We start from the raw sequence: 21,405 nt of genomic DNA, 5'->3' as shown, positions 1-21,405 counted from the left end.
ATCAAATATTTGTAACTGGTGAGTCATCATGAGGGAGAAAAATCCATTGTGACATTGCTGAATGTGCACTGCTGCATCTCAAAGCAGTGATGAGGTCATTCGTTCGGCACCACGGTAGCTCTCCTCCCCGTGCAGGTTTTTCTTTTTTTCTTTCTTCTCACCAGTGAAGCTTTTGAGTGAGAAAAGCCACACAGTTATCAGTGGAGGAGCCTCACCTCTAATTTGTTGCACGCTGCTCTGTGATGGTGAGGTCATTTCCACTCACTGTCACAGCGGGCTGGGCAGTCATGTGGTCCCTGTGTTGATTTTATCGCTGGTTATGTATTCACTGTTACACTATACCTATAGCCTAGTTAAACCAGACTGAATCACCATTGAGTGCAGCATTCTGCCTGGTTTAACCAAGCTAGTATTTACCAGATAGGTACCAGTAGTTACCGTATGTAGCCACACTGGTGGATAAGCCTCCACTTCCCTCAGTATTTGCTATTTTAAGATGAGTTGACGACAGAACAACGAGGTGATGCTGGTTAATTATCTTCAATGAAATGTGAAGCATTGTGATAGAAGGGATCTTTCAGCCATGTGGAGAAGCGTTCTCTTCATTTTTCTCAACACTAGAGTGGTTCCTCCACTGTAAGTTTGTCTCTGTTGAGGTATCCTGATGAGAAAAACCACCAGGGGAGAGGTCAACTCCATTTCAACCAGGGTTTCCATTCATATACTGAATTAGCTGAACTGAAATAGACTCGACCCTAAACCTCACCTGTCCTCTCACCTCCTCTCTCCTCTTTCTTATCCTCTCTCCTCAGACGAGCATGTTTAGCACGCGGGCACTCACGCTCCTGTCCTCGGTGTTTGGGGCATGCGGCCTGCTCCTGGTGGGCGTGGCTGTGTCCACAGACTACTGGCTGCTGATGGAGGAGGGCGTCATTTTGCAGCAGAACCAGAGCATGGAGGTCAGGATGGCCCTGCACTCCGGCATGTGGAGGGTCTGCTTCGTGGCAGGTATGCCGAAAAAGACACATTTCGTCTATATGTACAGAAGCATGCATAAAGAAATAGTATACATATTTACACATAATGCTTTGTGGCAGGTTTTGTGTGAGGAAAGCAATACGCATAAACAGTAGTTCATATGTACAGAAGCACATCTACACATACATTATTGTAATGCTTTGTGGCAGATACTGGAATAAACATAGTCTATATTTCAGATTTCATTCCTTAACACACACACACATATTATTGTTACCCCATTTTCTTACGTCAGATCGCGTCACTCATATGCGATGCCCGTCGCTCAACGGTTGTCACTAGTTACCACAGCCATAAAGTCAAAATTGGCTATATCGTAAAAATGTCTGAAAATAAAAATGAGCTTTTTGCTCTTAATTTAAGTTTAGGGTTAGGCATAATGTTAGCTGTGTGGTTAAGGAGTGTAGCACCCATTTCCCAAAGCCAGAAACGCATACACTGAGTGTACAAAACTTTCCATTACATAGACTGACCAGGTGAAATCTATGATCCCATATTGATGTAACCTGTTAAATCCACTTCAATCAGTGTAGATGAAGGGGAGGAGACTGGGTAAAGAAGGATTTTTAAACCTTGAGACAATCAAGACATGGATTGTGTGTGTGCCATTCAGAGCGTGAATGGGGAAGACAAAAGATTTAAGTACCTTTGAAAAGGTTATGGTATGCCAGGCACACCGGTTTGAGTGTGTCAAGAACTGCAGCGTTGCTGAGTTTTTCACGCTCAACAGTTTCCCGTGTGTATCAAGAATGGTCCACCACCCAAAATACATACAGCCAACTTGACACAACTGTGCGAAGCATTGGAGTCAACATGGGCCAGCATCCCTGTGGAACGCTTTTGACCTCGAATAATTGAGGCTGTTCTGAGGGCAAAAGGGAGTGCAACACAATATTAGAACGGTTTTCCTAATGTTTTGTACACTCAGTGTATAATTAAGCTATAAAGCACCAGGTGGTGTGGTGTATATAGCCAATATACCATGGCAAAGGGCTGTTCTTAGGCAGTGTCCCATTTTAACCATTTGATGTGTCTGAAGGTAAACTCTGCCTACCCGGCGGGCCCGGAGACCTGATCAAGTGCACCTATAGGCCTACCACTGGCCAATCAGATAGCTCAGATCACCTTGTCTGCCGTATTACGTCATTGGTCTGAAGCTTCTACGAGCCCACAGCGAAGTTGGTAGTCGACTCTACAATGGGAGATTTCAAACTTTAAAAACCAAGACTAGCGAGAAAGACTGTCAACTAATACAGCAAAGAACCACTGTTTTTATGAATGTTTAATATTGTATTCATCACTGTCAACACTTTTTTCAACACGAGCCATAAACGTCCTCTCCCTATCCGCTCGCGCTTGTGTCTTTTTCATATCGAGGAATATTTCACTCATCTCTGGTCAGATGAGTTACAACATGAATTGATGCATGAGTCAGAAATAATGTGTGAATCGAGTTTGGCAATCAGCTCGAAGAAGGTGTCCCCATTTTGGTCAGTCAGCACTTAGCGGAGGGAGAGCTGAGGGAAGGTGAGAGGCAGCCTCTCCGCTGCTCTCGCTCTCGCTCTCCCTCCACTGAGACTGACCATCAGAGGCACCATCAGTCCAGTAAAAAAAAAAGATTTTCATTCATGCCTCACAAGTAATACACAAATGATATATTACCAGTGTGATGATAATTGGCAGGGTAATTCAAGAATAGCCAATATGCAGTGATAATTTATTGAGCCTGTAGCCTTCGGCACCAACCTCATTGCTACGGAACAGTTTTTAATAGGTTCATGTTGAATAAGCTTACATTTTTTAAAGACATGTTTAAAGAAAAATCAGAGCGGTAGATCTCTGCCTACATTTTGATTCAGAAAGTGATCTCGGCTCAGAAAAGGTTGGTGACCGCTGAGAGAGGGCACCTCGAAGATATTCCATACACTGGACTGATGGCATATTTTAGGAACGGAATATGTGGGGTCTGCGGTAACGTTGTGATACGTGGCCTGCCTAGTGGAGGCTAAACTGAAATGCAACAATTCGGCCAAGGATCCGACTGCGGATTTGGTGGCATTTCTGAGAAGCCCTGGAGCCAAACTTTCTTTGGATGGGTGCATTGTGGATTTTGCTCAATGGGATTTTTTTATTTTAGGATCAATCGCTATTTTCTTCCTCCGTTTCTGAATGATTTTTTTGTTATTTCTTTCTAGTTGGCAAAATAAGTAAGCTAGATTTTTTGGTGTATGCTGCCATGTCAATAACATAGCTAAATTTGTTACTGGTATGGGCTAGTGAGTATCCTAAACCCAGCTAGCTAAACAGATAGCAGGAAGTTAAAACAGGGTAGAGAGGGAGAGGTGAAATTATGATGAAATTACATTTTTATTCTATAAAGAGTGTAATTGTGTCAATATGTTGTGAATATTGTAGAAAAATCCTCACAGCCGTTTTCCATACTACAAATGTAAGTGCCACTTGGTGTGCACCAGTTTACCATCTACAGTCAATATGTTCTGAGTTTTTTTGCGTTCTGAGCTTTTCGACAGTGTTCGTGGTTTTTATATGCAGGGAGCATAAATTGTACAATTCTAAACTAAGAAATCGTTTTCCAAGTTAGAACTCATGTATATTAGATAACATACAGCACCAACTACATAAATATCTGATAGGGCTACCTGGACTATAAGAAGAGAAATTGTAGAAATAAACTGAGTTTGTCCATAATTATGATTTTGTGGCTATGGTAACTAGTGAAGATCTCTCAACCAATCTGTCTTGTAGACGTGGAACTCATCCCCAAAATTTTGGATTCCCAAGCATCCGCCATTCAAAAATGAAAACATAGTTCGTATTTTTTACATCATTGTGCTCTCGTATGACTCTATGAAATAGGCAGAATAGCTGGCTAAATTATATCACACGCCGTGACAGGGATTTAATACCTTGCGAGAAAATAAAAACAAAGTCTTGCTAAAATGATGTGCAACCACGTCGGTAGCCATGACTTGATCAGCTGTTTAGCCAACTTGTTGCAATTGCAGCTAGCTTACTAAGACAATGGTTAGCTAGCTAGTGTGGAGGATGGTTTTGTTATCTTTTTAACAAAAATATATGCCTTATAGAAATAGGACATGTTAATCACAAAACATAGCGTGACTGCAGAAAAGCTGTTGTTAATCTAGGGTGTCGACTGTGCAAACCAGAAGGTTGAGACAAGATGGAAAAATGCTGAATAACAAGAAAACAGAAACTGAGCAGTGTAGCCACCGACAACTCGGCTCAAACTTCACAACAAACACTTCCGGATATCTAGATCCTGAGTGCTGTGAGGCTGGGACCAGCCTGGGCACCACCGATAGGCTAGCAAGTTTAAACCACGCTAAGCCTCTACTACTACTGTGACAGATGTAGTTCCAACTTTAGAGTTGGCCTGTCACAGTATAAAAGAAGATGTCTGTACTATTTCAGTCAGTTCTCTGCTTTACCCTGCGTGGTGATACAGTGAACCCGTATATACGAAAATTGCATTTACCATTTATCGCTTATGTTAAATAAAAATACTTAAAGTATATTCGGTGACTCTGAATCACATTTTATCCTGATACCAGATTCGATTGACGCAACCTTTTACACTAGCTCTCTCTATCTTTACTTTCAAATAAACCGCTTGCACTGAAGTTGTAGACATGCTGCCCCCAAATTAATAGGGACTGTTATCAGAAATCAGTCCGTAGATTTGCATGTTTCTCCGCGATCGTTACTTTGGGGTCAGCTAGCGCAGCAGCAGCTGGGCTGGCGGCAGATCACGCGCTAGTTGCTTCTCAAACTTATTTGTTGTGATAAAATAATGTTGCTAAAGTAGCTTGCTAGCTAATGGAGAAAGCACTTGGTGTTTAGCATTGAGTGTGTGGACCAGGTTAGCTTCCTATTCATTTCATACGAAGTGACTGGCTTAGAGCTAACTTAAGCTAGTTGTCGGGCACATTGTCAAAATCAAGAAATACCAAACTTGTAGTTGTAAAATTGAGCGACTTAGACTTCATCAGCAAAAAATCTTCACAATCAATTACGTATTTATTTTTACACTGAGTTTATAATAATTCTCACTATTTGAGGGTGAAGTGGGTTCATTAGGCTATGTCACCTAGGTAATATCAGACAGAGGGAGGCGTAGCGAGAGCCCTTTCTCTTCCCAAAATCTGTCCATGATCCTTAATTATTAAGCAGGTGAGGAGTTTTTGTATGACATCAACACCCTTCATTGTTAGGGCGGAAACAAAAGCATCTCATCATTATATCTATATCTCTGGTAATATTTATGGCAGCCCATTGTAGCCAGATTACTTTCAAGCTATCCCATTGCCCTTTGCGAGATACGAGTAGGGTCTGTCTGCGCACCGCAGACTGGTGGGCGCGGCGTGTAGTACCGATCGAATACACACAGCACCCACCAAGTAGTACCCCGCTAGAGTTGGGTCCAACAGGGTCTGGCTCCAGCAGATATGTCTACTAGCTAGCTAACTAGCTAGTGTGCATGTAGGGACGTAATGCTTGTAGTGATGTAATGCTAGTGGGCGTGGCATGTAATGATGTAATACTAATGGGCTTCGTACTGTTACAAGTACCCTCAATGGCAGTGGGTGTGGAGTGTAGTGGGCACAGCGTGTAGTGGTTACGGTGTGTAGTTACTGCAGTCCGCAGATAGATATTTAAGTGATAATGCCAGAGAAGTCGGTGTTTGGAGGATATATTGGCACTGGTGTTGTTAGGCCCGAGACGAAATCGAAGGCCGGCAAACCGTGCCAATATATTCTCCAAACACCGGCTTCTCGGGCATTATCACTTTATACAATGGGTTACCAACATAATCAAATAATGATTGACATATTTTCATGAAAAACATTATTTGGATTAATTTATTCATACTTACTTACATACATATTTCATCCTTCCACAAGATATAGTCCCAAAACAAATCTAGGGTTGCTACCCAAGCTGGCTGGTCGTTCGTTCTATTGGTTCGGTTGCCAGAGACACGACCCAGTTGTTCAGTCTTTTTGTTCTGTATCTACAGACGCGACCCAGTCGTTCGTTCTAAATGTTCCATTGCCATACTGCCTGGCAACATTCTTATCCCTTGTTTGCTAACTAGCCAACTATGGTTAACTTACAGTCATGTCAAACAGTGCAGACAGAATAACAACAGTAACTGCATTTGTTGAAACTGTTTTCTAGTGATATTTATTTGGATACATCCATAATGAGCTAATGAGGCACGATTTCGCCTAGCATAGAAAATGTGCTCTCTCGTTAGGACACTGTTGTTCAGAGGAGCTAGCCAACAACACAGCTAACACAATCACTTCAAACTGAAGCTGGAAAGACTGCAAACTAGCTGCACGTCGTTTTGTTTGATCTTTTTTCAATTGACATTTCTTTGTATATATCCATAAAAATAATGCCAGCTGATTCATGATTTCGACTGGCTGAGAAATGCTGCCTGCCTCTCTCTGGTCCAGACTCCCGACCCCTACACATTCATTACTATGGGACAGGTGGATTTCGATTTTGAATATTGAAACAATGTTGCAAATGTCGGAGAGACAGACAGCAAGTTTTATACAAATCTCCACAGTTGAAAACTAAATGTTAGTCTAAAAGAAATATGAGGTAATGTCTAGATGCTTTTTATAGTTGAGATGAAGTTGATGAGACAGTGGATTGCGCAGTCAGATGGAACAGAGTAAATAGGCATTTTAACGTCATAGATTTAACCGGTGGTAACTTGTGGAATAGACACCGGCTGGAATGTGCTTTTAACCAATCAGCATTCAGGATTAGACCCACCCGTTGTATAACATTGGACAGATCAGTGCACGCGGAATCAACGCGCTATCTGACGTAAGACAATGATTGTTACCCATGACTCAGAGACTTTAGTCTGCTAAAAGGTCAAAGGGAAGGCTTAAGGAAAAATGTGCGCACACACACACACACACACACAGACACACACACACACACACACACACACACACACACACACACACACACACACACACACACACACACACACACACACACACACACACACACACACACACACACACACACACACACACACACACACACACACACACACACACACACACACACACCCCTTTAGCCAGGGTTATATTGGTGGCCCTCCAGGGGAATGGCATTGTTTGTGCTGGTGCCTGGTACATAAGGTGAAAGGTGAAAGATGCTACTGTCGTGTGGAATGTGGCTTTCCTCACTGACTGTTCACCTCTGTGCCACTCTGATTAAGTGTCCCCCTCTCTGTCCAAATTCCAGGTTAATGACTTCTTCTCCATTCCACCCCTTGTGTCTCTTCTGCTCATCCACTATAAACCTTGATTTCCACTCTCCCTCTGGGCCTATTCTCTCTCTCTCTCTCTCTCTCTCTCTCTCTCTCTCTCTCTCTCTCTCTCTCTCTCTCTCTCTCTCTCTCTCTCTCTCTCTCTCTCTCTCTCTCTCTCTCTCTCTCTCTCTCTCTCTCTCTCTCTCTCTCTCTCTCTCTCTCTCTCTCTCTCTCTCTCTCTCTCTCTCTCTCTCTCTCTCTCTCTCTCTCTCTCTCTCTCTCTCTCTCTCTCTCTCTCTCTCAGGACCTGAAAAGGGGAGATGTGTAGCATCAGAATACTTCACCACTGAAGCTGAGATAGATATTGTGACCGAAAACACTGCAAATATACTGAGTAAGTGATGACACCTGACCACAGTGAAAAACATAGAGGATAATAACCTCTGCATGTCATTTCTTTATGCACCAAAAGGCTCTACCCAGGAAACATGATGAGGCAAAATAGTTCCCAACCTCCCAACAAATTCCACAGACATGTGACTAACAGAAATGGAATAATGTGTCCCTGAACGAAGGGGGGGGGGGGTCAAAATCAAAAGTAACAGTCTGTATCTGGTGTGGCCACCAGCTGCATTAAGTACTGCAGTGCATCTCCTCCTCATGGACTGCACCAGATTTGTCAGTTCTTGCTGTGAGATGTTACCCCACTCTTCCACCAAGGCACCTGCAAGTTCCCGTACATTTCTGGGGGGAATGGCCCTAGCCTTCACCTTCCGATCCAACAGGTTCCAGACGTAACGCACAGTGTTGCGATTGCCTGCAATGAGAACAAGCTCAGTCCGATGATGCTGTGACACACCGCCCCAGACCATGACAGACCCTCCACCTCCAATCGATCCTGTGCTGGTGTTGTTACACGTGGTCTGCCACTGCAAGGACGATCAGCTGTCCATCCTGTCTCCCTGTAGCGCTGTCTTAGGCGTCTCACAGTATGGACATTGCAATTTATTGCCCTGGCCACATCTGCAGTCCTCATGCCTCCTTGCAGCATGCCTATGGCACGTTCACGCAGATGAGCAGGGACCCTGGGCATCTTTTTTGTTTTTGTTTTTCAGAGTCAGTAGAAAGGCCTCTTTAGTGTCCTAAATTTGTATAACTGTGACCTTAATTGCCTACCGTCTGTAAGCTGTATGTGTCTTAACGACCGTTCCACATGTGTATGTCCATTAATTGTTTATGGTTCATTGAACAAGCATGGGAAACAGTGTTTAAACCCTTTGCAATGAAGATCTGTGAAGTTATTTGGATTTTTACGAATTCTCTTTGAAAGACAAGGTCCTGAAAAAGGGATGTTTCTTTTTTTGCTAAGTTTATTTGAATTATTTACGATGTAGAACATTGTGGCCCAAAAGTGGACTGTATAGACCACAATGGAACCTGACACACTAGGACAAAGGCCATTGACTTTACTACAGTATATTGTTCTATAAAGCATGCTGCAGGCTTATGAAACTGTAGGGAATGATAAACATTTTCTCTTGGGAAGGAATGTTACTTAATCGTTATTTTATATGATTTCCTTTCTTTGTGATTGACAAGTGATACAATTGAATTAGGATGGTGGGGGCTGGTATTAAATAAAACATGTATTTCTGTACACAATTGCTCCCAATCCCAAGTCAACCTGTGTAACTACTTCATAAAGACGTTATAGTCATGTAAGAAAGCAAGGAAGTGACGCAGATGACAATCTGTTTCTGTATAATTCACGTGTTCCCTCATTTGAATTAATAACAAATTATTATTTACAATGACAGCAAGAGGCAAAAGGCCTCCTGTGGGGCAGGGGGCGAAGATTAAAAGTGTATGACAAGACAGACAACACACGGAAGACACTTGGCAACAGCACAGATACATCAGCAGACAGTGGAGACAAAGCACATCACGACAGGAGAGACACCACCACAGTACATGACGGGAGACCTATGGCAACAAGACAACATGGCACACGCATTGTTAAGGGCAGACAACAGTACAACAAAATAGGCAGAGACAAAGCACATCACGACAAGCGGGACATCACAACACTACATGATGGGAGATCTATGGCAACAGTGCAAAACATTGTAGGAACAGGCAACAGCATGAGGGACAAGTGGCAGACTACAATACAAGTAACATAGCACTACTGAACAGACAAATAGACAAGGCAACAAATAATTGCAGAGCAAGCAGACAGATATAAAAAAGACACGTAATCAGTAGCCTGATTTATTGGTTTGCATGTAGTGCAACCAAGCATGATGTTTGCATAACAGCTACAACATAACAGCTACAGCATAACATCTACAACATAACAGCTACAGCATTACAGCTACAACATATCAGCTGCAGCATTACAGCTACAGCATAACAGCTACAACATAACAGCTACAGCATAACAGCTACAGCATTACAGCTACACCATAACAGCTACAGCATAACAGCTACAGCATTACAGCTACAACATAAAAGCTACAACATAACAGCTACAACTTAACAGTTACAACATAACAGCTACAAAATAACAGCTACAAAATAACAGCTACAACATAACATCTACATCATTACAGCTACAGCATTACAGCTACAACATAACAGCATTACAGCTACAACATTACAGCTACAGGATAACAGCTCAACATAACATCTACAGCATAACAGCTACAGCATTACAGCTACAACATACCAGCTACAGCATAACTGCTACAGCATTACAGCTACAACATAACAGCTACAGCATTACAGCTACAGCATTACAGCTACAACATAACAGCTACAACATAAAAGCTACAGCATAACAGCTACAGCTACAGCATTACAGCTACACCATAACAGCTACAACATAACAGCTACAGCATTACAGCTACAACATAACAGCTACAACATAACAGCTACAGCATAAATGCTACAGCATTACAGCTACAGCATTACAGCTACAGCGTAACAGCTACAACATAACAGCTACAGCATAACAGCTACAGCATTACAGCTACAACATAAAAGCTACAACATAACAGCTACAACTTAACAGTTACAACATAACAGCTACAAAATAACAGCTACAGCATAACAGCTACAGCATAACAGCTACAGCATTACAGCTACAACATAACAGCTACAACATAAAAGCTACAGCATTACAGCTACAACATAACAGCTACAGCATAACAGCTACAGCATAACATATACAGCATTACAGCTACAACATAACAGCTACAGCATAACATCTACAACATAACATCTACAGCTACAGCATAACAGCTACAGCATTACAGCTACAACATAACATCTACAGCATAACAGCTACAGCATAACAGCTACAGCATTACAGCTACAACATACCAGCTACAGCATAACAGCTACAGCATTACAGCTACAACATAATAGCTACAGCATTACAGCTACAGCATTACAGCTACAACATAACAGCTACAGCATTACAGCTACAGCATTACAGCTACAACGTAACAGCTACAGCATTACAGCTACAGCATTACAGCTACAATATAACAGCTACAGCATTACAGCTACAACATACCAGCTACAGCATAACAGCTACAGCATTACAGCTACAACATAACAGCTAAAGCATAACAGCTACAACATAACATCTACAACATAACAGCTACAGCATTACAGCTACAGCATTACAGCTACAACATATCAGCTACAGCATTACAGCTACAGCATAACAGCTACAGCATAACAGCTACAGCATAACAGCTACAGCATTACAGCTACACCATAACAGCTACAGCATAACAGCTACAGCATTACAGCTACAGCATTACAGCTATAACATAAAAGCTACAACATAACAGCTACAACTTAACAGTTACAACATAACAGCTACAAAATAACAGCTACAGCATAACAGCTACAACATAACAGCTACATCATTACAGCTACAGCATTACAGCTACAACATAACAGCTACAGCATTACAGCTGCAACATAACAGCTACAGCATTACAGCTACAGCATTGCAGCTACAGCATAACAGCTACAACATAACAGCTACAGCATTACAGCTACAGCACTACAGCTACAGCACAACAGCTACAGCGTTACAGCTACACCATAACAGCTACATCATAACAGCTACAGCATAACAGCTAAATCATAACAGCTACAGCATAACAGCTACAACATTACAGCTACAACATAACAGATACAACATAACAGCTACAGCATAACATCTACAACATTACAGCTACACCATAACAGCTACATCATAACAGCTACAGCATAACAGCTAAATCATAACAGCTACAGCATAACAGCTACAACATAACAGCTACAGCATTACAGCTACAACATGACAGCTAGAACATTACAGCTACAGCATAACAGCTACAACGTAACAGCTACAGCATGGCAGCTACAGCATTACAGCTACAACGTAACAGATCCAGCATAACATCTACAACATTACAGCTACAACGTAAAAGCTACAGCATGACAGCTACAGCATAACAGCTACAGCATAACAGCTACAACATAACATCTACAGCATTACAGCTACAACATTACAGCTATAGCATAACATCTACAACATAACAACTACAGCATAACAACTACAGCATAACAGCTACAGCATAACAGCTACAACATAACAGCTACAGCATAACATCTACAACATAACAGCTACAGCATTGCAGCTACAGCATAACAGCTACAACATAACAGCTACAGCATAACAGCTACAGCATTACAGCTACAGCATTACAGCTACACCACAACAGCTACAGCATAACAGTTACAACATAACAGCTACAGCATAACATCTACAACATAACAGCTACAGCATTACAGCTACACCATAACAGCTACAGCATAACAGTTACAACATAACAGCTACAGCATAACATCTACAACATAACAGCTACAGCATTACAGCTACACCATAACAGCTACAGCATAACAGTTACAACATAACAGCTACAATTCATTCATATACTTGTATACCAGTTTAGACCATTCATATTTGTTTAATGTGTTATGTATAGTGCATTCATTTATATTTTTACCTTAATTATTCATAAATAGAGGAGGAGTATAACAGAAAGCTTTTTCCACTGAATGCAGCTTAAGTTTCATTATCCCAGTGGGACACTGAAACTTGGTTTAAAACGATGTAAGAAATGTTGAATCTTTTGTTTATGTTTGATTGAATTGTTTTACTTAACTCTCCCTCCTCTCAATATATCTTCCTCTCTTCTTCTGTCTTTCTCTCATCCTGTTTCCTTCTATCCCTTCATCAGAGATGGTACGGACAGCCACGCCGTTCCCCATGGTGTCGCTGCTCTTCGTCTTCACTGCCTTCGTCATTAGTAACATCGGACACATCCGGCCACAGCGCACCATCCTGGCCTTCATCTCCGGAATCTTCTTCATCCTCTCAGGTACGGAGCCACATGCTTTTTTATGATGAAAGGAAATTAAGTTTCCCATTGGCTGTTGTTTTAATGATGTTCAGTATTTAAGATACTTATTGGTTGATGAGAGCTGCCAATGGTATGTAAAGTTGGTTCTGTGTGGTTTGGGTCTGGAACCCCCCTGATTGGTTGTTGGTTTAGTGGCTTGGCTGACAGCGTATCCTGATCCTCAGTTGTCTATAAGATTACATCAGTTTCTATTTGTGAGTATTGCAGATCTTGCTCACAGATGCTAGCCTAGCATGAGATGCTGCTGACAGAGCAGTTATGTGCCTATCTTGTCCTTATTACATGTCACTGACCTGCAGCAGTGAACGATTGTACTGATTCAGGCTCAAATTGAATAAGTAATGGTTTTCTAGTAGTTAACTCAATGAAGGTATTTTTTTGTGTAAATATTGAATTATAAATGTGCTGTCCTGTATACAGTGCATTCGGAAAGTATTCAGACCCTTTGACTTTTTCCACATTTTGTTACATTAAAGCCTTGTTCTAAAATTGATAAAATTGTTTTTTCCCCTCATCAATCTACACTCAATACCCCATAATGACAAAGGAAATACAGGTTTTTAGAAATTTTTGCAAATGTATTAAAAATATAAAACTGAAATATCACATTTACAGAAGTATTCAGACCCTTTACTCAGTACTTTGTTGAAGCACCTTTGGCAGTGATTACAGCCTCAAGTCTTCTTGGGTATGAAGCTACAAGCTTTCTCCCATTCTTCTCTGCTGGTCCTCTCAAGCTCTGTCAGGTTGGATGGGGAGCGTCGCTGCACATCTATTTTCAGGTCTCTCCAGAGATGTTCGATTGGGTTCAAGCCCGGGCTCTGGCTGGGACACTCAAGGACATTCAGAGACTTGTCCCGACATTCAGAGACTTGTCCCGAAGCCACTCCTGCATTGGCTTGGCTGTGTGCTTAGGGTCATTGTCTTGTTGGAAGGTGAACCTTCACCCCAGTCTGAGGTCCTGAGTGCTCTGGAGCAGGTTTTCATCAAGGATCTCTCTGTACTTTGTTCCGTTCATCTTTCCCTCGATCCTGACTAGTCTCCCAGTCCCTGCCGCTGAAATACATCCCCACAGCATGATGCTGCCACCACCATGCTTCACCGTAGGGATAGTGCCTGGTTTACTCCAGACGTGACGCTTGGCATTCTGATCAAATAGTTTAATCTTGGTTTCATCAGACTAGAGAATCTTGTTTCTCATGGTCTGAGATTCCTTTAGGTGCCTTTTGGCAAACTCTAAGCGGTTTGTCATGTGCCTTTTACTGAGGAGTGCCTTCAGTCTGGCCACTCTACCAAAAATGTCTGATTGGTGGAGTGCCGCAGAGATGGTTGTCCTTCTGGAAGGTTCTCCCATCTCCACAGAGGAACTTTGGAGCTCTGTCAGAGTGACCATCGGTTTCTTGGTCACCTCCCTGACCAAGGCCCTTCTCCCCTGATAGCTCAGTTTGGATGAGCGGCCAACTCTAGGAAGAGTCTTGGTGGTTCCAAACTTCTTCCATTTAAGAATGATGGAGGCCACTGTGCTCTTGGGGACCTTCAATGCTGCAGACATTTTTTGTACCCTTCTCCAGATCTGTGCCTTGACACAATCCTGTCTCTGAGCTCTACGGGCAAGTCCTTCGAACTCATGGCTTGGTTTTTGCTCTGACATGCACTGTCAACTGTGGGACCTTGTAGAGACAGGTGTGTGCCTTTCCAAATATCCAATCAATTGAATTGACCACAGGTGGACTGGAAACAGGTTGCACCTGAGCTCAATTTGTAGTCTCATACCAAAGGGTCGCAATACTTATGTAAATAAGGTATTTCTGTTTTTTTAATTTGCCAACATTTAAAAAAAACTATTTTCACTTTGTCATATGGGGTATTGTGTGTAGATTGATGAGGAATTGTTTATATAATCCATTTTAGAATAAGGCTTTAACGTAACAAAATGTGGAAAAAGAGAAGGGGTCTGAATACTTTCCGAAAGCACTGTACTTATGCTAAAATGTGTATTCTATTCTACTGAGCCATTTACTTTATGTTCGTATTCTTATATTTTATTATTTCTTATTGTTGTTGAATAGACAAGAAGGAACCTGCAAGTAAGCATATCTTTGGACTAATAAAACTTGAAACTTGACATTCTGGGCTGTGAATTGAGAAGAAAAAAAATTAAAATATTGTAAAACCACAACAGCCTCAGATAATTGGTCCCAAGAAACGACTTGAGAAATTGACTGGACTTGAGAAGTGTTTGTTGTTGTTATTCACTCGGTTTCTTTGAAGCCATTTGAACAAATGGACAACTCTATAGATGCTCAGCGTGGCATTGTTCTCAATGTCTTTGCCCTAGAAAAGATGTTATGGTTGCCAATGAATTCAATTCCATTAACATTCCACAACACAACATATAGAAAATGTAACGTTCTCACACCCTGATTCAGGATCAGGATCATACGTCCTAACCCAAACCATTCTGAAAAAACTGAATGGAAGTCGCAAACTGGCTCCGGTGCAGCCTGCCTTTCTTCAGAGAGGGACAGCTCTCTGTTCTGGGTTTTCTAGCACGCCCACGCAGAATGTCTGACTTCTGCTGAGAGGGAAGCAGGCGAGGAGCTAGCAGCAGCTAGCCACAGCTCCCCCTGCTGAGACAGTAAGGGGGAGCCAGGTCACTGGTTCCCAGGAGCTTCGGTCGCTGCTGCTGCAGCTGCTGTTACTGCTGCCTGCTGGAGCCTGCTGCCTGAATCTCCTGCTGTTGTTTTTGTGGTGCTGGTCAGGGCTGATTATGTAGTGGGGCTGTTGTGCTGGTTAATGGTGGTGGAGGATTTTGGGGTCAGAGGCTGCAGAGGCCGAGGCTGGCTGGCTGGGGTTTTCTTTCTCTTCCATCACTCGACTTCTATTTTGTCCTCGTTTATCGCAAATTCGCAGGCATGCTGGCAATGGTTGGGATTTGTTTTCCATTTAGAAAGTATAATAAGGCTAATTTATTCAAAGTAATGAATAATGAAAATGTGGTTCAAGAAGGGGTCTTGTGGATCTTCTTATTCAGTTGTTTTATTGTTGTTTTTTAATGCGTCAGGGGAAATGTGCTCAAATGTTTGTCCATACGAGCTCTTTTCAGTGTGAAGGCAGAAACATGTAGCAACAATGGTGGCTGTCGGAAGGCTATCTGAGCAAACAATTGAGATACTGCAGTTATTTTCAGCAGTGGCACTAATTTAGCTAGTCTAGTGTATTACAGCTGTGGCACTCATATGTGTAGTCGTAGCAATGTATCATAATCACGTTTTACTATCTATAATTTATGATTCTTGTTTTCATAAAATAACACTCTCATAAAAAAAACACACATCTCACTTTGACTTGCATTGTTGTGAAAACAAAAAGATTTTCACTGTACCCTGTAATAACACCTGCAACCCTGTACATGTTACTATTACACTTTAAATCTAAATAATACCTGGAATTCTACCTGGAACCAAAAAGGGTTCTTCAAAGGGTTCTTTTTAGGTTCTAGATAGCACCTTTTTTTCTAAGAGTGTAGGCCACATACTGTCCCACTTTCGGGTCTGTCTTGCCCTCTATGTCGAGGGGATCTATTTGGATGCCAAGGCAATAAGCAGTCAGAGATGTACTCGTATAAAATAATACTATGTCTCTCCACCTTTCTTTTCATCTCAAACTCTCTCCCTCCATCTTGCTCACTGTGTATCCTGCTGTCTCCAAATCGCTCTCTCGCTCTCCCTACTACCCACCCTCCCCTTCATGTTCACACTCTCTGACCCATTCCCCCACCCACTCTTGCCCCTGGCGTTTGTCCCTTCCCTCCTCCCTTCCGCTCTCTTTCCTCCACCCTTCTCTCTCTCATTCTCACTTATGATTCCCCATCACCCTTCCTCTCTCGCTCACTGTTTCCTATAATCTCCTCAACACTGCGCACTACCTCTCTCCCCCTCTCCATCCTTTCTCTCTCTCCTCTTCCTCTCTCCCCCCTCCACTGGCTCGCCGCTTCTCCCCTCCTCCTTTCTCTCCCCTCTTCTCTCCCCCTCTCCATTCCATCTCTCTCTCATCTCTCTCTCTTTCCACTACTCCTTCCCATGTCTTTCTCTGCCTCTATGCTCCTCATTGCCTCTTTTTTCGCTCCATGCTTTCTCTTTCCCTCCCTTTTTCTCTCCACCCCGTCCTCTCCTCCTTCTCAGGGCTGAGCCTGGTGGTTGGCCTGGTCCTCTACATCAGCAGCATCAACGACGAGGTGATGAACCGGCCACGTGAGCCCGAGCACTTCTTCCACTACCACTACGGCTGGTCCTTCGCCTTCGCTGCCAGCTCCTTCCTCCTCAAAGAGGTCAGCACACCTGTCCGCCTGCCAGCGTAGCGCCCGACCACTAACTATTAAACCCTGCTAACTGCTAACCGACTAGCTTAGTGCTTCACTGTTAGGACCCCCCTCCGCAACTCGCATCAATATTCATAAATGTTAATAGCGCACACTTTAGGGCGACAGCTCTTGTCACAGCGGCAGCTTAAAAACGCTGCTGTTGTCACATGAATATACAGTTCGCTAGAGGGCTTTTCTTTTTTTCCAGCCCCTCTGCAGTGGCAGGAGGAAGAGGAGGGGGAATAGCGCTTAGCATTGGCGTCGACGTGCTCAAGTTTCTAGGATGTTGTATCAAGATGTCAGCGATGAATAGTGGATGAGGATGTAAATGTTTGTGTCGGCTGTTTGGCGCAACATTGCATTTTTGATAACGAGTTATTACACGGAGAAGCGGTTTGAGCACTGTTATGTCTTCAGAGGTTTGTGCATCATAGAGACATATTCCACAGTTGAAAATAACTCACGCATGTAATGTTATTAAAATGTTTAGTATTTATATTAATTCAAAACATTGTGTTGCTCTTTCAGGATGCTACATTACATCCTGTTGTATTGCGTTTTTATTAAAGGCACAGTGCAGTCAAATACGTGATTTACCTGTGTTTTATATATATTCTTCCACACTGTGAAATTGTGAAAATGATTATAATGCCCTTTTAGTGTAAGAGCTGTTTGAAAAGACTTCTAGAAAGGTCTGCCTGTTTTGGAGTTTATAGACCATTAATACAGTTTCAAACCTCTCTGCCAATAGCAGCTAGTTTTCAGTTTTCCCTTCCCAACTCAGACCACTCCCAGACAGTCCTAACAAAATCCTTGAATGAGAAATGACTCTTTGCTAAGAAGCTATCTTTGTTTCTTCTTGACCATTTTAATTGAAAACAATCACTGTGCTATACAATTACTACGACTGCTACTATTTCTACTTTAATTGAAAACAGTCACAGTAAGGTACTTCATCGTTACCCAGACATGATTTGATATTGAGATAAAAACGGCTGCAATGGACCTTTAAATGTTCCAGTGTTTGTTGTGTTTCATAGTCCAATACTGTATGTCATTTTTATATAATATAATACATTTTTATTTAGGCTTCTTTTTACTGTGGTTCATAGTGTGCCTGATGTATGACGGCCAAATGTGTCACTTATGACTTCTTTGTGATGGTGTTTCATGTCATGTAGTAATATGAGTCACAGTATCTTATAGTGTGCTTGCGCTGCTCTCTCCCAGGGGGCCGGGGTGATGTCAGTGTACCTCTTCATGAAGCGCTACGCCGAGGAGGAGATGTACCGGCCCCACCCGTCCCTCTACCGCCCCCGCCTGTCCGAGTGCAGCGACTACAGCGGCCAGTACCTTCACCCCGAGTCGTGGCCTCCTCCGCAGAGGGGCCGCAGCGCGTCTGAGGTCTCCAGTGACATCTCCATCCAGCTGAACCAGACGCCCCCGCCGCCCAAGGGCAGCTCCCAGCAGCAGCAACAGCAGCAGGCCCCGTCCTCTGGCCCCTCCTCGGGCGCCAGCTACCAGCAGTCCTCCTCCTCCTCCTCCTACCCCCACCACACCATGTCCTCCCACCCCCTCCACTCCAGCCACCACACCATGTCCTCTCACCCCAGCGGGCCTCCTCCCCAGTCCATGCCCATGGCCATGCCCCCCTCTGCCCAGCCCCCTCCCCGCTACCACCAACACATGCGCATGAGTGCCTCGCCATGCTAGAAGGGGGAGTGAGGGATGAGGGAGGGGGGTAGACAGAGTGGGGGTGGGCTCTGTTATACGCGCAACACACAGAGACAGATGCAAACACACACGCACATACACACACCCAAACACACAGATGCACGCATGAAGAGTGTGGGAGGAGAGATGGAAGCGAGGATGAGAGAAGGAGATTTAGGAGATCAAGAGAAAGAAGGGAATGAACGAGGGAAAGAGAACGAGGTGGGCGGAGGATGATTTAAAATGTATGCCGTGCCTCAGATGAAGACAGACATTTTAGCAAACTTTCAGAGAGAGGGAGGAAACGAGAGAGGGAGAGAGGGGGGATATGATCATTATTTACACAATAAGAAAAAGAGGGAGGAGAGGTATGGGGGGCTGTGAAAAAGAGTGCTGCTGTTTCAGAAGAATAAGCATAAGATGCATTTCAAGCACTAACACACACAAGAATCAAGGACACATTGTATATGCATAGAGATTTATACTTAAACTGTATAGACATTTTTCTTTAAGTGCTGGGAAGTTGAAAAATGAACCATGTTTGTCTTTTATGAGATGTGTATTACTGTATGATTAGGTCTATCATTGTATTAATTGTTTGTATTGGAGAGGCATTGTTGGATGAATGTTCCCATAGACTTCTGAAGATCATTCAAGATGGTTCTGTGACTCAAACTGTACATATTGTAACATATCAGATTCTCCTCTGCAGTTCGCATTCTTCTACTATACATGTCCAGGTCGCAGGCTTCAGCATCCATTTTGGAATCCATAAAAACACTTGAATTTTTGTTGTTATGTTTTTGACAAAAATGTCGTGGTAACAAAGAAAATCCATAACTTTCCATCATTTATAAACATTTACGACTGAGAATATAAAAAAGCACCTATTTTACTACCAAGAATGAGAGCATATTTGCAGATCCCGCGAGGCTTAGGATCTTCCTTTGATTGCTAATTAGCTTGAGTGTTCATATTCTGTAGCACATGGCTGATTACCAGTAGAGTAACTTCTCTTTATAGTTACCAGAAGAGCTTCCCATTTAGCTATGGAGTAGATTGATGAAGTAAAGACTGTGTTTATTTTGAAATGTTTACTTTTCTCCTTCTGACTGTGACTGGGTTTATATAATACATGCTGCCTATGTAGCCTACCCACTGTACTACATGTTTACATTCTATTCTATGTGTATTGGTATACTTATAGTAAATGTAACACACACACACACACACACACACACACACACACACACACACACACACACACACACACACACACACACACACACACACACACACACACACACACACACACACACACACACACACACACACACACACCAGCTTCAACAGTCCTGCTATAACTACAATTACTACTACTACTACTATTTCTACTACTAATATCAAAATAAAGATTGTGGCCATTATCATTAGCTATGTTTATAAACATCTGTATTATAAAAAATAATGTAAGTAAATGGAACATGACAACTTATAAAACCATACATGAGGATGTGAAAGAAAGAAAGGGGTTACTATGAGTTTAACATGGTCTAATATAAAGCACAGTAATGTATTTCAAGACAGCGTCTATGTTAGTGAGGTCTAAACGAGAGCAAAACATGACCAATGGGTCTCTGTACCACCCTCTAGTGCTGTTGCTGTGAGTCTGATAGCTCTGCATCCGGGTTGAACTTTTGTATCATGACATGCACACTTTTGTAGCGAACAAGACCGATAGCAATTCCTGACTTGGGGATAGATTTATAACAAAGTCTTGCAATATCGCCGTACAAATAGTGAACAAATCCCACTAGCCATTGAATTGCATTCCAATTGTTTTCCTGCAATCAGATAACTTGATCAAATGTATTTTAATATTTATATTGTTCATTATGTAGCAGATGCACATACACATGTGATGGAAGGTAGTATTATTTAGTTTGGGACCCAGGACAGTGATGTACAGCCTATAATAGACTATAGAGTAAAATACATGAATTCAATATCAAAGAACAGGACTGGCTCCTGCTGGAGAGAAAATGATAAAATAACTAATATTTGTAGCTTGTTCTATAATCATAATAGGTAGAATAACATATTGGTGTATTTGTATTAAAGCTATAGTGTAATATATATATATATATATTTATATATATGTATATTTATAAAATATAGGCCTATTATAGGCCAAATATGATTTGGTGTGAGAGGTTGATTAATTGAAAGAGTGAAAGAGGGAGAGAGCGAGAGGGAGAGAGAGGTGACAGGGGTAGCTATAAGAATTGTTTAAAACAAATGCTAAAACTATTTTGTATTTTGTCAATGAAGTTTTTTCCTCTGTTGTTTTTCCTCATTAAACGACTCTGTTAAATTGAGGTTTACTTTCAGAGAGCCACATGGCTTCACTAGCCAACGAATGTTATTGAAGTTGAGGATGATTGGGGTTTTCTGTAGTTAAAGTTAGATTAAGTTAA

The 21,405-nt window shown here is 42.3% G+C and overlaps 1 protein-coding gene across 1 annotated transcript; it reads left to right on the top strand.

Moving 5' to 3' along the window:
* The first annotated feature begins 818 nt into the window (after positions 1-818).
* Positions 819-18,928, top strand: LOC120026907 (voltage-dependent calcium channel gamma-7 subunit-like). The gene is made up of 5 exons (XM_038971645.1): positions 819-1,008; positions 7,668-7,757; positions 12,670-12,810; positions 17,037-17,182; positions 18,446-18,928. Exons 1-5 carry the CDS (start codon positions 819-821, stop codon positions 18,926-18,928), a joined length of 1,050 nt encoding a protein of 349 aa, XP_038827573.1.
* Positions 18,929-21,405: the final 2,477 nt, after the last annotated feature.

Source organism: Salvelinus namaycush, chromosome 32 (assembly GCF_016432855.1).
Source record: "Salvelinus namaycush isolate Seneca chromosome 32, SaNama_1.0, whole genome shotgun sequence".
Taxonomy (NCBI): Eukaryota; Metazoa; Chordata; class Actinopteri; order Salmoniformes; family Salmonidae; genus Salvelinus; species Salvelinus namaycush.
The sequence above is the reverse complement of the archived record's forward strand: the minus strand, read 5'-3'. Positions and strand labels throughout refer to the sequence as shown.